At 35.5% G+C, this 17,883-nt stretch overlaps 1 protein-coding gene across 6 annotated transcripts in view; it reads right to left on the bottom strand.

Annotated features, from left to right (window-relative positions):
• The window catches only part of KBTBD12 (kelch repeat and BTB domain containing 12), a 71,611-nt gene that overhangs the window by 40,857 nt on the left and 12,871 nt on the right, over window positions 1-17,883 (bottom strand). For all 6 annotated transcript variants that reach the window (XM_045812434.2, XM_087866729.1, XM_087866727.1 and 3 more), the window contains 2 exons: window positions 16,435-16,705; window positions 14,172-14,322 (listed from right to left, as the gene is read on the bottom strand). In XM_045812434.2, coding sequence (XP_045668390.2) covers window positions 14,172-14,322; window positions 16,435-16,705 — 422 coding nt within the window. The remainder of the gene's footprint in view (window positions 1-14,171; window positions 14,323-16,434; window positions 16,706-17,883) is intronic.

Raw genomic sequence — 17,883 nt, 5'->3', positions numbered from 1 at the left:
TAGTGTCTTCCCATTGTTCAGTATACAATGAAAAATCACCAGACATGTGAGTAGGCAGGGAAATACGGCCAATAAAAGGTTGGGGGGGGGGGAACCATAATAGAAGAAGACTCATGAATTATCCATATATTGGAATTAGCAGACCAATAAAATAACCGATTAATAAGATAAAATGGAGGAAAAGATGGACAAAGGGGAATGAAAAAATTGGAGAAATTCACCAAAGAATTGAAATCCATGAAAAAGAATAAGGTGGACATTCTGGAAACAAAAAAAATCAAATCTGAAAATAAGAACTCAGGATAGTTAATAGCAGTCTGAACACAGTAGAAGATGGGATAAGTGAATCTGAAGATAGCTCAATAAAAAATATTCAATCTGAAGTATAGGAAGAAAAAAGTATGAATGGAGAGTCTAGATAAGATCACGGCCCACATCTAAAGATCTAACACACAGCTCATTAGAGTCTCACCAAAGGAAAGAAGGGAGAGAATAAAGTAGAAGCAATATTCAACAAGATAATAGCTGAAGACTTCCCCCAAACTGATGAAAACATCAATCTATAAATTCCAAAAGCTCAGTGAACCCCAAACAGAATGAAAAGAAAGATATCACACTTAGGCAGATCTCAGTGAAATTGCTGAAAACAAAGGTAAAGGGTCTTAAAGGAAATATTTTCCCCCAGTCTACAGTGTGTCTTCATTTTCTTAACAGTGTCTTTCAGAGAGCAAAAGTTTTAAATTGTGATAAAGTCTAATATATCAATATGTTCTTTCATACATTAAGGTTTTGGTGCCATATATAACAACTCATTGCATATGTCAAGGTCATGAAGGTTTTCTTCTTTATTACTCTGGAAGTTTTAAATTCTTAATTTGTACTTTTTTTGAGAGAGAGAGCGAGCGAGAGCATGAGCGCTTGTGCAAGTTGGGGGGCTACTGCAGAGGGAAAGGGAGAGAGAGAATCTTATGCAGGCTCCACGCTCAGCACAGAGCCCAAAGCAGGGCTCTGTCTCACAACCCTGAGATCATGACCTGAGCCGAAAGCAAGAGTTGGACACTTAACCGACTGAGCCACCAAGATAACCCATTGTTTTACATTTATATATATGATCCATTTTCAGTTAATTTTTGTGTAAGGTGTGAGGTTTAGGCTAAAGTTTTTGTTTCTCTTGCATATGACCAATTGTTCCAATTATCTTGATTGTATAGGATTTTAATTTTAGAGGTGACTGAGTGAGGACATGGAGAGATGAGTGACACTGAAATAAGAATTTATTCGTTACAATTCCTAAGAGAAGTGGGCATGCCATGCCACAAGGGGCCACAGGGGAGAAGAACCAAGGTCAGTCAGGAGGCAGAAGGGGCAGACGGAAAGCATGGATACAAGCTTTTTTTACTATATGGCAGGAAGTTGTTAGGTGGAGATAGTCTCTATTTGGCAGGAAGAGAAACACAGATGTTAGGACTTGTGGTTAGAGATTTGTGATATCATTTTCAAGCACCCACAAAAGCCAGAAGTCAGGAGAGATGTAAACTTTGGCAGTTAGTTTGGCCCTGTGATCAATGAATGCCAAATCTTCAATGACAAAATCTGTAAAAAGTTTGTTAAGAACACCAATGCTGTCTGTTGAAAGACTATCCTTTCTTCATTGAATTTCTTTTATATCTTTGTCAAAAACCAACTGATCATACTTGTGTGGACCTGTTTTTTGGGCTCTGTATTCTGTTCCATAGATGTATCTATCTACCTATCTTTGTGTGAATGCCGTACTGTCTTGATTATTTTAGCTTTATAGGAAACCTTACAACCAGAGAGTAGGATTCTTCCAACTTTATTCTTTTTCAAAATTTTTTAGCTACTCTAGTTTGTCTTCCCATATAAACTTTAGGTGAGATTGTCTATAGCTGCAAAAGAATTCCTGGCATTCTGATTGACGTTGCATTAAGTTTATAGATCAATTTGGGGAGAACTGACATTTTTTCTTGTGTCTTGAAAGCCCCCTTGATTTCATTGGCATTTTGTAATCTTAGCATGTAGTCCTATACATGTTTTGTTAGATTTATTTATTTAAATATTTCATTTTCTTTGGAGCACTTGTAAATAGTTTTTTACAAATTTTGTTTTTGCACTTTGCTAATATATAGAAATAAGATTGACCTTTTGTATTCTTTGGAAACACTAAATTCATTAATTCTAAGAATTTAAGAAATAGATTCTTTGAGATTTTCTAAATAGACTATTCTATGTAGATGTCATTTTATTTCTTCTTTTTCTTTTGCCTAACTTTTATTTCTTTTTCTTTCCTTATTGCATTAAGACTCAGTATGATGTTGAATAGTGACAGTGGACATCCTTGCCTTATGTGTGAACTTAGGGGAAAAGCATTCAATTTTTCCATGAAGAATAATGTTAACTTTTTTTATAGGTCCCCTTTAACAGGGTGAGAAGTTGAGGAAGTTCCCTTCTCTTCCTAGTTTGCTGGGAGTTTCTAATCATGAATGGATGTTACATTTTTTTCAAGTGATTTTTCTGCATCAATTGATGTGATCATGTGGTTTCTTCTATAGACTTAATATAGTCGATTACATTGATTAATTTCTGAATATTGAACCAATCTTGCATTCCCAGGATAAAACTCATTTTTGGTCACGGTGTGTTATTCTTTTTATATATTGCTGGGTAGAACTTGCCAATATTTTCTTGAGGATTTTTGGGTCTATGTTCATGAGGGATATTGGTCTGTACTTTTCTTTTTCTGTACCATCTTTGGTTTCAGATCAGGCAATGCTGCCTCATAAAATGAGTTGTTGAGTGTTTCCTCTTCCTACATATTCTGAAAGAGGTTGCAGAATTGGTGTTCTTTCTTAAGTGTTTGGTTAAATTTACCACTGAAAACTTCTAAGCCTGGCAATTTATTTTTTGGAATGTTATAAACTAAGAATTCAATGCATTTAATAGTTTTGAGTTACTGATTTCATCTTGAGTGGCTTTATGTAGTTTGTGGTTTTCAAGGAATTGGTCCATTTAAGTTGTTGAATATGTGTCTCGAGTTGTTTGTAGCACTGCTCTGTTATCCTTTTAATGCCAGTGAAGACTAATGATATGCCCTTTCTCATTTCTGATACTGGTGGTTTGCACCTTATTTCTCTTTTTGTCACTCTTGCTAGAAGTTTATCAATTGTATTGATCTTTTCAAAGAAACAGCTTTGGCTTCATTGTCTCTATGTTTAATTTATTTTTTTAGCTTTCAATGTCACTGTTTCCTTCTCTTATTTCCTTCCTTCTACTTGATTTGAATTTACGTTGCTCTCCTTTTTCTAGTTTCCTAAGGTGAGTGCTTAGATATTTGGGACCTTTCCTCTTTTCTAATGTAAACACTTAAATGCTATAAATTAAATTCTAAGCACTACTTCTACAGCACTCCATAATTTTTGATATATTGTGTTTTCATTCAGCTCAACATATTTTCTTTTTTTAAGATTTTAAATTCTACTTAATTTACAGTGTAATATTCGTTTTAGGTGTATAATATAGTGATTCAACACTTCCATACAAGACCTGGTGCTCATCACAAGTGCACTCCTTAATCCCCATCACCTATTTCACCCATCCGCCCAGCTCCCTTCTGGTAACCATCAGTGTGTTCTCTATAGTTAAGTGTCTGTTTATTACTGAGAGAGGAATGTTAAATAAATCTTTGGTGATTTGTCTCTTTCACCTTTCAGTTCAGTCAGTTTTCCTTCATGTGTTTGGAAGTTCTATTGTTAGGTGCACACACATTTACTGTTGTTATGTCTTCTTGGTAAATCATTTTATCATATAATGTCCTCCTTTATCCTTGGTAATTTTCTTTGTGCTGAAGTTAACTTTGACATTAATATAGCCACTCCAGCTTTCACCTAATTGGTTTTGCGTCATATATTTTTTCCATCCTTTTACTCTTTAATTATCTACATCATTATAGTTGCAGTGGATTTCTTGTAGACAGCATATTATTAGATCATTCTATTTTTAATCCTTCCTGACAGTTTCTATCTTCTGATTGGTATCATTATTCCATTTGCATTTAAGGTAAGTATTTTTATGGCTGGGATACGGTCTACCGTTTTACTGTTTGTGTTCTGTTTATTCCCTCTGCTCTTTGTTGTTATTCCTCTTTTTTTCCTTGTCTACTCTCAGATTACTTGAACATTTTTAGTTTTCTATCTTAATGTATTTATTGTGATTTGACTATATCTTTAACTATATTTCTTCCAGTGGTTGGTTTGGGGATTAATAAATTACTTAACATTTCATAGTCTACTTAGAATCAATATTTTGCCGTTGTAATTGTAATGTAGAAAACTTGCCCCCTTCTAAGTCCTGTTAATCTTCCCTCTTTTTGCTATATAAATATGTCTCATATATTACATGCATTGAAAACCCCATTAGAAAATGTAGTTTTTACTTTCAATCACTAAAGGCATTCTAAAGCACTCAAAAGGAGAAGATTTTTCTACTACATTTACCCAGATATTTACCATTTCTGTTGGTCTTATTTCATTCCCGATGTTCCCAGTTTCCTTCTGTCATCATTTCCCTCTGTCTGAAGAACTTCCTTAAACAATTCTTTTGGAGTAAATCTACTTGCTACGTGCTAGAGTAAATTGTTTTAGAGTAAATCTATTCCCATGCATTTTAGTTTTCTTTCCTTGAAAGTATTTCCACTTCTGAAAGATATTTTCATGAAATATACAATTCTATGTTGACAGTTCTTTAAACACTTTAAAAGTGTTTTTCCACTGCCTACTTGCTTCATGGTTTTTGATGAGAAATCATCATCTTTTCATGTGCTTACCAGATAGACAGATACCTTCTTACATGAAATGTCTATTCAAACCTTTTGCCCATCTTAAACTGTTTTCTTATAATTGAGTTGCAAAAATTATTTACAAGCTACTTATATTCTGAATACAAATATATATTTTTTAAGATTTTATTTATTTATTTGAGAGATAGAGAGAGAGTGGGGAGGGGCAGAGAGAGAGGGAGAAAGAATCCAAAGCAGACTCTGCACTGAGTGCAAAGCCCAACATGGGGCTTGATCCCACAACTGTGAGATCATGACCTGAGCTGATACCAAGAGTTGTTTGCTCAACTGACTGAGCCACCCAGGCACCCCCTGAATACAAAGCTTTTATCAGATATATGATTTGTAAATATTTTCTCCCAGTCTCTGGCTTGTCTTTTCCTTTATCTTAATGTTGTCCTTTGAAGAACAAAAATTTTTAAATTTTAAGAAAACCCAACTCAACACTTTTCCTCTTACGGACATGCTTTTAGTTTCATATCTTTGCTAATCCAAAGTCACCACATTTTCTCCTGTGTTTTCTTAAGTCTGGAATCCATACTGAGGTTTTTGTTTGTTTTCTTTACTTTTTCCTTTTTTTTCCCTTGTGGTGTGAGGTAGTGGGCCAAGCTCATTGGTTTGTATATAGATATCTAATAGTCTTGTCATATTTGCTGAAAAGTTCATCTTTCCCCACTGAATTGCCTTAACACCTTTGTCAAAGACCAATTGACTATAAATATAAAAATTTATTAATAGACTCTCATTTATGTTCTATTGATTTAGCTGCCTGTCCTTAGGCCAATACCACTATATCTTAATTACTATAGCTTTATAATAGGTTTTTAAAATGAGTTACATCCTCAAACTTTCTTCTTTTCCAAAAATCGTTTTGGTTATTCTACATTCCTTATGTTTTCACATAATTTTAGAATCACCTTGTCAATTTTAAAAAACAGTGCTGGTTATTTACAAAAGCCAAACTATGGAAGCAGTCCATGTCCACTGATAGATGAATGGATAAAGATGGTATAGTATATATATATGCCATGAAATATTTTTCAGCCATAAAAAAGAAAATCTTACCATTTGCAACAAGCTAGAGAGTATAATGTTAAGTGAAAATAAGTTAGTCAGAGAAATACAAATACCATGTGATTTCACTCATACATGGAATTTAAGAAAATGAACAAAGGAAAAAAAAAGAGACAAACTGAAAAATAGACTTTTAATGATAAAGAACAAACATGGTTACCAGAGGGGAGGTGGGTGGGGGGATGGGTGAAATAGGTGAAGGGGATTAAGAGTACACTCACCTTGTTGAGCACTGAGTAATACATAGAATTGGTGAATCACTATATATTGAAACTAATATAACATTGTATGGTAATTATACTGGAATTAAAAAATTAAAAAGATTTAAGACTAAAAAATAGAAATAAAAACAATGCTGGAATATTATAGGAGTTGTATTGAATATACTCAATTTGGGGAAACTTGCTATCTTACTGATATTATCTTTGAATACATAATCAAGGAATATGTCTCCATTTATTTAGATCTTCTTTAACTCTCAGGAGTGTTTTATAGTTTTCTGCATATGATCCTCACAGTTTGTGGGTTAAATGTATTCATACAATTCTCCTTCTCCTACTTTTAAGTAGGCTCCATGCCCAGAGTGGAGCCCAATGCAGGGCTTGAACTCATGACTCATGACTTAAGATAAAGACCTGAGCTGAGATCAAGACTTGGAGGCTTAACTGAGTCACCCAGGTGCCCCTCTTCTTCTTTTTGATACTATTGGAAATAGAATTATTTTCTCAATTTCATTTTTGGAATGTTCGTTACTAGCACATAGAAATACAATTATTTTTTGTATACCGATCTCATATCCTGTGATCTCTTTAGCCTGTGAGCTTGGCTAAAATTAGTTATTAGCTCTAGTAGTCTTTCTTTTTATTTATTTATTTTTTACTTTTTGTAGCTTCATTAGGATTTTCTACACACAAGAATATACAATCTGTGAATGAGGACTTTTTAATTCTTCCTTCTAATCTGTATAACTTAAACTTCTTTTTCTTGCCTTATTGCAAGGGTTGGAACCTCTGGTTCAATGTTGAATAGGAAGAGCAAGAGCAGGAATCTTTTCCTATTCCTGATCATAGGCAGAAAGATCACCACTAAGTATCATGTTAGCTGTAGTTTTTTTCATAGACACCTTTTAACAAGTTGAGGAAATTCATAGACACCTTTTAACAAGTTGAGGAAATTCCCTTCTATTCCTAAATTGTTGAGAATTTTATCAAGAATGGGGGTTGAATTTTGTCAAATGTTTTTTCTACATCTATTGAGGTGATCATTTGGTTTTTGTCCTTTGTTAATATGGTGTATTACATTGAGTTTTGGATATTGAACCAACCTTGCATTCCTGCATTTCTGGACTAAATCCCACTTGGCCATGGCAGATAATTGTTTTTTATGTTCCTGGATTCAGTTTGCTTATTGTTTCTTAAGGATTTTTATAACACATAATCATTTTTTTATGTTGCTAGATTCAATTTTCTAAGTGTTTCTTAAAGAGTTTTGAATCTATGGTCATGAGGGATATACACCTTTGGTTTTCATTCAATTTAAAATATTTTATTTCCTTTGTGATTTTTTCCCCAAAGTTTTAGAAATATGCTGTTTAATTTCCATATATTTGAGGATTTCCTTTTTCTGTCTTTGATTTATAATTTAATTATTTTATGGTCAGTTATTTACTTTGAGTAACATCAATTTAAAAAAATCTGTTGAGGGGCACCTGGGTGGCTCAGTCAGTTGGATGTATGCCTTTGGCTCAGGTCATGATCCCCAGATCCTGGGATCAAGCCCTGCATCAGGCTCCCTGCTTGTCCCTCTCTCTCTCAAATGACTAAATAAAATCTTTAAAAATTTTTTAAAAAAATCTATTGAGACTTGTTTTATGACCTGGCATATGATTAAGCCTGGAGGATGTTCCATGTACACTTGAAAAGGATGTGTATTTCACTATTATAGGTGTATACTATAAATGTCAGGTAGGTTAAGTTGGTCAATAGTGTTGTTCAAGTCTTTATAATTTTGCTTATTTTCTGTCAGGTTATTCAATCAGTTATTGAAGGTGGGATACAAATCTCCAATGGTGATTTTCTAGTTCTTATTTTAGTTTTTGCCTCATGTATTTTAGAGCTCTGTTGTTGGGTGTGACACATTTATAATTGATTATATATATATTCCTGGTGTATTGATCATTTTATTATTACAAAATTTCTTTGTAGCAATAGTTCTTTTCTTAAAGTTGATTTTGTATGATGATGATATACCATCTGCAATTCTGTTAAAGTTACTGTTTGCATGGTAGGTCTTTTTCTATAAAATAATAAAACTTTCAACTTCTTTATGTATTTGAATATAAAGTGTGTCTCTTATAGACAATGTATACTTGGTTTTATTTTCTTATTCAGTCTGAAATCTCTGCCTTTTGATAGAAGTATTTGGTCCATTCCCATTTAATGTGATTTTTTATATAGTTGCATTTACAACTGCTATATTGCTATTTGTTTTCTGTCTCATATCATTTTTGTTCCTCTGTTCCTCCTTCACTGCCTTCTTTTGTGTTATCATTTTCTTTTTTCTTTTTTTTAATAATTTTTATTATGTTGTTAGTCACCATACAGTACATCCCTAGTTTTTAATGTAAAGTTCCATGATTCATTACTTGCGTATAACACCCAGTGCACCATGCAATATGTGCCCTCCTTAATACCCATCACTGGCCTATCCCAATCCCCCACCTCCCTCCCCTCTGAAGCCCTCAGTTTGTTTCCCAGAGTCCATAGTCGCTCATGGTTCCTTCCCCCTTCTGTTTACCCCCCCTTCCTTCTTCCCTTTCTTCTCCTACCAATCTACCTACTTCTTATGTTCCATAAATGAGTGAAACCATATGATAATTGTCTTTCTCTGCTTGACTTATTTCGCTTAGCATTATCTCCTCCAGTCCCGTCCATGTTGCTGCAAATGTTGTGAAATCGTTCTTTTTGATCATTTCTAAGTGTACATTTTAATTCTTTTGATTTTTAAACTATTTGAAATTTTTTTACTAGTTGCTCTAGAAATTCTAATATGAGTGTTAACTTTATCACAATCTACCTCAGGTTAATACTGACTTAATTTCATTAAAATATAGCAACACTGTTCCAATATATCTCTTGTTCCTCTCCAATTCTGATATTGTTATATGTACTATATCTACATATGTAATAAATCCAACAGTATGGTTCCATAATTACTGTTTTTTTTTTAAAGATTTTATTTATTTATTTGACAGAGATAGAGACAGCCAGCGAGAGAGGGAACACAAACAGGGGGAGTGGGAGAGGAAGAAGCAGGCTCATAGCAGAGGAGCCTGATGTGGGACTCAATCCCATAATGCCAGGATCACGCCCTGAGCCAAAGGCAGACGCCCAACCGCCGTGCCACCCAGGTGCCCCCATAATTACTGTTTTATCTGCTCTTCTATCATTTAAAGAAATTAAGGGATGAAAAAATAGAATATGTATAAAGCGTTTTATATTTACCTATACGTCATTTCCTGTGCTTTTCATTTCATCCTTTGGATTAGAGTTATTCTCATATATTTCTTTTTAATCTGAAGGATTTCAATATTTCTTTAGTATTCCTTTAGTATTTCTTATAAGTCTGCTAGCCACAAATTATCTCAGTCTTTATCTGAGAATGTCTTTCCTGCACTTTCATTTTAAAAGAATAGTTTTGCTGAACATAGAAGATGGACACAGAAACATTCTTGGTTGAGTATTTTCCTTGCAGTACTTTGAATATATCATTCCAGTGCCTTCTTGCATCCACTGTTTCTGAGGATGTCACCTATTGAGCATATTATTGTTCCCCTCTATATGATGTCATTTTTTCTTACTGCTTTTAAGAATATTTTGTCTATGATATGTTTCAATGATTAGTCTACAATGTGTTTAGATGAGGATCTCTGCATTTATCTTACTTGGAGTTTGATGACCTTCTTGGAGATGTAGATTAAAGTTTTTTCCATCAGGTTTAAGAAGTTTTTGATCATTATTATTTGAAAAAAAAATTCTGTTCCTTTCTGTCTTCTTTTGGGAATCATACCTAGGTTGGTAGACTTGATGATATTTCATATTGTCTCTGAGGCTTTGCTAATTTTTCTCCAATTTCCCCCCCCTCTTCTTCAGATTAATAATTTCCATTGATATATTTCAAGTTCATGGATTCTTTCTTCTGACAGCTCAACTCTGTCTTTGAGCCCACTTAGTACATTTTTCCTTTGGGTTATTATACTTTAACGTCAGAATTTCCATTTGATTCTTTTAGATAATTTCTATTTCTTTATTGATATCATTGGGGAGTCACTGTCATTTTCCTTTAATTCTTTAAAAATGATTTTTGTTCATTCTATGAACATATGTTTAATAGCTACTTTGAAGTCTATGCCTGCTAAATCCAACATCTGGAGCCCCTGAGAGACAGGTTTTATTGAATGCTTCCCTGCGCCCGCCCCAGCATGGGTTACCCTTCCCTATTTATTTTCCTTTGTATGTAAATTTTTGTTGGTAATTAGACATTTAAAATAATATATTGTAGCAACTTTTAATTTTACTTTTCCCCTAGGGTATTTTTTTCTCTTTTGTTATTGTTGTTGCTGTTTTTACGTGATTTGCTTAGATTTAATATGCCTCTCCTGTGGTTTGCTTCGGTCTCTGCTCCATTTTTAAAAATTCTCTCTCTCTCTCTCTCTCTTTAAAGCATAAGGGTTACTCTTATTTCTTCATGGCTCAGGTCTAGTCAAGACTAATCATACTCAAACACTAGTAAGGCTTCCAGCCTTGCTTGGTGGGTCTATGTGTAGGTTGGGAGCACATTCAAAGCTCAGTCAGTTTTCAAGTCTACCATGACTTTTACCTTCTGCCTGGCCTTCTCAGATCTCTGTACATGTGTGCAGACTCCCAGTTACCCAGGAATGTGTGAAGAGCTTATATCCTCTTATGGGCTCCATGTCTGTGTAGCTTCCCTAGTCTCCAGGGATGTGTGGAGAATTTATTAAGTCCTCTCTAGGAATCCATATACAGGATTTTCCTGGAAGGTCCCTATTCAATTTCTGGCTAATTCTCCTATCTGCTGCTGTCCCAAGCAGGACTAAAAGGTTAGGTTAGAGATGCGGGCTTTTCCTATTTATCACTGTGAGTGCGGGTTTCCCACCCTTCACTCCCAAACATGTCAGCCCCCTCTGGCAAACAAAGATGCTGGTTTTCACAGCCAGCCCACTCTGCTAGAATTCCCATGCTGGGTCAACTGGGGTAGGGAATTGGGGCAGCTCAGGAAAGAATGCCAAGGACTGCCTGATGACTTACCTCAAGTTCAGCAGTTTTGAGAAGCTAAGCTTTTCTCAATTTATTGGTTTTGGTTGGTTTCTAGAGACATGAAATGGTTGTTTTTGAAAAATCTGTCTGGTTTTATAGTTGCTTTTTGGGGAGAGGATGTCAACTCATTCACTTCTTCATAGCTGGAAGCCTCCTGCTTTCACTTAGCTTTTGGCCTGCTAAGTTCCTACTGCCATAACAGATCTTAGAAGCTCTTCAGAAAAATTTTAAAAATGTTTTCCCAACAGTTTTTTGTTTTGGTATTTTCAGTGGGAGGATTAGTCTAGATAACTAGTCTGCTATACGAAGAGTTAATACTTTGTCAGTTTTTTTATGACCATTAAATGAATTTCTTTATGCAAAGAATTCAGCAAAGGTCTGTAACACAAAGGGGCTCAAAAAACAGTAGTTATAATAATGTCTGAACACTTACATTGTAGGGATTTAACAACCTTGTTTTATTCCATAACTCTTAGAGGTAGGCATTCCAATTTTAATATTAGCCAAAAAAAGATTTACTAGACCAAGGACATGCAGGTAGTAAATGATGGAGCCAGGATCTCAATCCAAATCTACTTAACTCCAAAACCGGTACCTTCCCCACTTTACCACACTGCTTCCATGGTAAGGGAGATTTCAGAGGCTGTTATTTTGGGGTAGCCTCTAGAATAACTAGGAGATAGGAAGAAATTAAACCTATTACAGGTATCAGGGAGAGGGGTTATTATAATAATTGGCAGTGACCCCCATCACAGTGGGGCACCCACTGATTCCCAAAAGCAGACAGGGCTTTTGCTAAGACAACTAACAAATGACTATGACACTCCTTTGTCAACCATTGAAACTGAAGAGGTTTTAGGGTTCTATATGGCATCTGCCCAAATTCCAATTATACATATAGTGAACAACGAAATCTGAACAAAAATACCTGAACAACTGAACTTCATTTCATTTCAAAGCTTCCACATATATTTGGGAATTAAGTAGCAAATGTTGGGAATGTGGTCTCTTTTAGATTGAATCTTACAAGATGGGTGACATTTGAGTGATTATGAATCCAGTCCTCAGTTCTAAATATCCAGAAACTAGATTCTAAGCTACTACAAAAGCCTTCCTGACTGGTCTCTTCGTTTCCGTCTCTCCCCACCTTTGATCTGTTCTTTAATCCTCACCTCCCCAATACTTCCCAAACATTCTTTAATCGTGTTGCTTCTGCATCATTTCTCAGTACTTACTATTATTCTCTTGGTTCTCCACTATAGTCCTTTGTAACCTGGCTCCCAGTTTACCTGTAAACTCTGTCTCCTGCAGCTCCCTGCACCTGGTGGGCTCATTTACTCACTCTCCTTTAATTCTCTATTGTTACTACCTTCATTCTCACCTCCAAGCCTCTGCTGGAGCTTTCTCCTTGTCTTCTTCCCTGCCACTTTGTACCATCTCCCTTCCTGGGTGTACTCTTCTCTGTCACCTACCCAGATCTTACGGGTCCTTGGACATCTACCTCATTCATCCAGTGGACATTTGTTCATGGGTGAGCTCCAAAGGCTGTCTCTAAGGTGCCTTTCCCCATATAACTTACAAAAAAACCAAACAAAACACTACATTTTTATCCCACATCTAGCCTAGTTGTGGCTCCACACTAGGCAGAAATCTCATTTTTGTTCAGTTGATAAATCACTTTTACCTCACTTTTGACTACCTCCAACTTAAATATAATTAGGAGACCAGCTCTTCCTTCCCTGGAGTTATACATCTATCCTAGACAATCTATCCTGGTTTAGATATTGTCTCTTCTGGGCCTATGACACAGCATATGGTTATAACCAAGTAACAAATATATTTCCAGAGGAAAAACTCAATTATAATTACGAGTCTCATAACTGAGGTAGTCATAAATTATGTTGCATAATGTTCTTAAAATTATAAAACTATTAATATTTGAGTGCATTAATTATTTTGCTTCATGCTGTGCAGGCAGCCAAGAGATAATGGCTTCCCTTTAGCAAAAAAAAAAAAAAAGCTCTATTTGAATGCTTGGTTTGCTCTTAGCCCATATCTCATGTTTTTTCTTTTCCATCTTTTTGGTACCCATCACCTTCCCTATGTTTATGCCAGTTAGTCATCAATGCGCATGGGATGAAGTAAAGAATACTGGAAAACTTATCAGTTTACCAGCTGCTCAGCCTCCTGGTCCCAGTCTCACCCTTTCCCACACAGGAAAGGGACAGCGGGAGAGAGAGGGGAGGTGACTGAATGTGCTTAGAAGAGCAAAGGACTTAATAAAAGAGGGGGAAAAAAAGAAGTGAAGAAGGATAAGGGAAGCATAGGAGATGTCCTAGAATCTTTATCCACTTTAGTGGAAATGAACCAATCTTTCACCAATTCCTACTGGTTAGTATAAGACCACACATATTTAAGAAATAAGAAAAAAATACATTCAGATGAGAATTATTTGATAACACCTCTACAGAAGTTTGGTGGGCAAGAGAAAATGAAGAGGGTTGGCATAGTCTGTGTCTTACCTATGGTGGCTTACACTATTAGCACAGATAATCACAGTTGGTTGCCAAAACCCACACTTCATCAACTAAAGGTGGCCAAAGGCTTATTCCCATTTCAAAATATTTTGCTTGATACTATATAGAAAGATGTATCACTACTGTTCTTGAATTCCAAGGGATTTGAAAATTCCATACAAATAATTTTGCTTTCAATAAGTCAATGGACTTCCATTTAATCTTATCTGACTGTGCTCTAGAAAAACAAGAAACAAAAGAACATTTTTGGCTAATTACAGATACATCTGAACTGAGATGCAAGAGGAAGAGAGAATATGTCATTTTTACTGAGGCAAACTACTGAGAAAAATAAAAGTAGTTACGCTCTTTTAAGAATCTGCTGCGTCTTACCCAAAACATAAATCTCACTGTTGACCACGGCTGTACTGAATCGGTACTTAGAGAACTTCATGGGTGCCCGCTCCGTCCATCGATCTTGGCTGGGGTCATACTGCAACAGTCTGTTGCTTAGTCGATCTGGTTCTTCATCAGGGAGATCCATCTGTGTGAAAGATGACAGCCGATATAATAACATACCACTCGGAAATCTCTGGGAGAACGTGAATGCAATTAATCCAAGCAGCCAGCCAAGGAGAAGAACAGGAGTTAGCTGCTGAGACTCACGCTCACAAACACACCAGATCCCCTGACTTGGGGTGATGAGTCTACCGTCAACATCAGAGGAATTTATATTCTGTAATAATGGAGCTAGGGGGTCAGCTACTAGCAAACAATCTGTGATCTGAGCAAGGAGACAAGACAGCACTTTTTTAAAAAAAATGAAGCAACTGCAGAGCCTTAAAAATGAAACCTAACTTTCTTGAACAGTATTTAAAGTGCAATTTTATCTCAGCAAACTTTATAGTGCTAGAGTTTAATGATATTTGTGAGAAACTAACTTTAATAATTCATAAGACATTTTTCTTTATATTTTTCTGATCCAAATGGAACAAAATTAAGAAAACTTTTTAGTGTTTTAGTAATGAGAGTATTTTTATACTTTAATTATGACCTATATGGGAATGGTCTGAACTTCATCTTCAAGATTGAAGGATTAATATACATTATTTGCAGTTATTTTTATGTATTTATTTTATTTATACACATTTTTTAATGACTAGAGACAGTAAAAATTGAACTGTTTGTTCTTACACACATGAATCTGGCTTCCCCTAATCATAAACTTCAGGCGAAGTAGTGTTTTTTTGTCTTCAATGTGTCAAGAACTTCTATGACTTTAGTCTAAGGATGCTTTCTAAGTATCTTTTGTTTTGGATGCAGGTGTTTGACACAGAAATAATTGCCATACTTACGAAAGGTGTAATTAATGTAATTACTTTAAACACACCAGAGATTATGATCACTATGATGCAGTCACAACCCCAGGTTATTTTGCAATTTAATGTATTGTATTAGGTAGGGACCAGCAAAAACTTTTGTTATGCAATACATATCCATGTGTCATTTGTTCAAAGACATTATACAGTAATACATATTGACTTTATAGTTTTAATTTTCCTTCTAATTTTTAAGTATTTGATCTTTATTTTAGTGGCGAGAAAACCAAAGAAAAGCTTCCATATTGTCTTTGGAGCTTATTCATGCAAAATTAACTATGTAATGGATAGCTCTGAAAATGCTTAATTACAAATAATTGGTCAGGTTTCAGCTACTAGCTGTGATTAAATCTGTACCACTTTTTGATACACAGGACACATCTCAAAACGTATTAAGTGTGATGTTTAAGGTTTAAAAACAGGTATGATATGCTTTAAATGGCAAGATCCAAGCCTATGAAATGAATGCAAGAAGCATCAGTTTTATCACGAAGCAAATTTCCAAAACAAGAAAGCATACAGGCAAAAATAAGTTTACTTTGTGTCATGGGGATGAACAATGAGCTAGTAAGATTCATCTTATGAGAACAAACTGGCAGGCCAGGGCAGAAGGCAGCTGGCCTACTACTACCTCGAAAGGTCAAGGCACCGGGAGGGACACCCAGAGAGAAGAGGAAGGGCCATTGCAGTCATGCTCCACTGACTTTGAATTCTTGGCTTGCTATCTCTTCGCTGGCCTTCCATGCAAATGGTATCCTGATTTCTTTAGCCACTGGTGCCCAACAAAGCCATAAAATGTTTAAAATCACAATATACTTTTGTGGAAATGACTGTGCCATCATCGAATATTCTGGTTTCCCACGGAGAGTAAGAACTTCAAATTTGGAAAAGACGTGAGCGTTACTTGCCTCAGCTCACGCAACTATTAAGCAGACAGAAGTGGGATGAGGATCCAGTGTCTCTGCCTCTTACTTAGATGCTCCCTACAGATAATTTCTCAGCATAAGCATCTTTCATAATTAGCAAGAATGGGAAGGATTATAAAGAGCATAGCATGAATACTGAATGAAGTTGTCTATGAATAACACACTTTAAAATTCATTCTCCTAAACTGCTTTAACACTTCACAATCTTAAGTTTAATATTCTATAAAATAAAAGGCATTTTACCAAGATGTAAGTCATGCTCTTTTAGTGTTCAAAAGCTACAATATTTTTCAACACAGCGGCCAGACGTAGCACAGCCATGCCAATTAGGTATACCGGAAATTTAGTAACCTGAGGGGTCCAGCCTCCGATCACGTAAAGTTTATTATTCACGGTTACTACGGCATGACATGCCAACTGCAGTGGAAGGGGAGACACCCTTCTCCAACTGTCCCGTTCTATAGAGTACTTATCCACACAGTTTGTAATGAGATACTGGTTTTTAACTTTCATCTGTCCTCCTATAACATAGAGGTCATTATGTACACTGCCCAGAGCATAGAGCTCTCGAAATTCAGCGGTGCATAACTTTTCCCAAAACTGGTTTCCTCTATCGTGATACCTGCAAATTAAGAGAGAGAACCCAGGATTAGTGTTAACTGGAAAATAACTCACCCAAGAAACACACTCGTTTCTTTTCCAGCTAGAAATGACACAATTTGGTTCCTGTAATTGGGGAGGAAGAAACATTAATATAAGATAGTAATACAGGTTTGTGCTTCTTTTTTTTGGCAAGGATTGATGAACAAACTATAATGTACACGGAAATAATTAAACACACCTCCCTGCAGAATTTTAGAAAGTATATTGACAAAGTATGGATTATCCAGGACTAGCTTTCATTTCCCAATTCTGGGAAAGAAAATCAAGAACAAATAGGAAATCTTGCAGCAAGACATTTGTAATCTTACTATAAAAGAGGAATAAGTAAAAATGAAGAAAAATACAAAAATGTCTTATTCTGTGGACTAGAAGTCTCACTTTAATACTACTTTAAAGCAATCAGCTTTCCAGTAGAGAATCTCAAAATATGTCAGTTCAGAGATTTCTAATGGGACAAGGTAGGGTATGTAGAATTTTGAGGATTGTTCTTGTAGTTCTAATTGGCTTAGAACAGAGTCAGGAGCATGTGTAGGTGTCTACTACGTTTAACATCTATTTTAATGCTCTGGGTATGATAATTTCAGTCATTTCTTCCATGAAAAAATATGTCAGTCTGAGAAGGGTTTTGGGAGGTAGGGACACCAGGATATACGGTCTTTCAATACCTCCTAGAGTCCAACACATTAATTGATAGAGTGTGTGTATGTGTGTGTGTGTGTGGCATGATGTAGTCACTAAATATACGATTTTGTGGGTATCCTTTGTCTTGCCTCTTGATAATGGTAAATCTGTTTTCTCCAATCATGATTTGGGACACATAGTCTAAGAAGAACAAAAGTATTTATGAGGACAGTGGGATGTGAAATTAGAGTTGTCCCAGAAAATCCAGAATATATTCTGGAATTCAAAACAAAGACAAAACCAGGAAAATATGGAAAATAAGAAAAAAAAGTTGTTCTGTGTAGAAAGAAAGGAAGAAATTATGAATGTTCTATACAGAGTACAGCACAGTTTCAAGTACGCTACTTACTTTGTATCAAACATTTGATAGTAAATCAGATTATAGGAGTTTTGCCCAGTTGTTCTGAGCCAACTCTCACATTCTTGCCTAGACAGAATTCCTTGCTTCGGGCTTGA

The sequence above is a fragment of the Ursus americanus genome, chromosome 14, assembly GCF_024610735.1.
Source record: "Ursus americanus isolate L20-20 chromosome 14, mUrsAme1.1.p, whole genome shotgun sequence".
Lineage (NCBI taxonomy): Eukaryota > Metazoa > Chordata > Mammalia > Carnivora > Ursidae > Ursus > Ursus americanus.
This window is presented reverse-complemented; position numbering and strand designations above follow the sequence as displayed.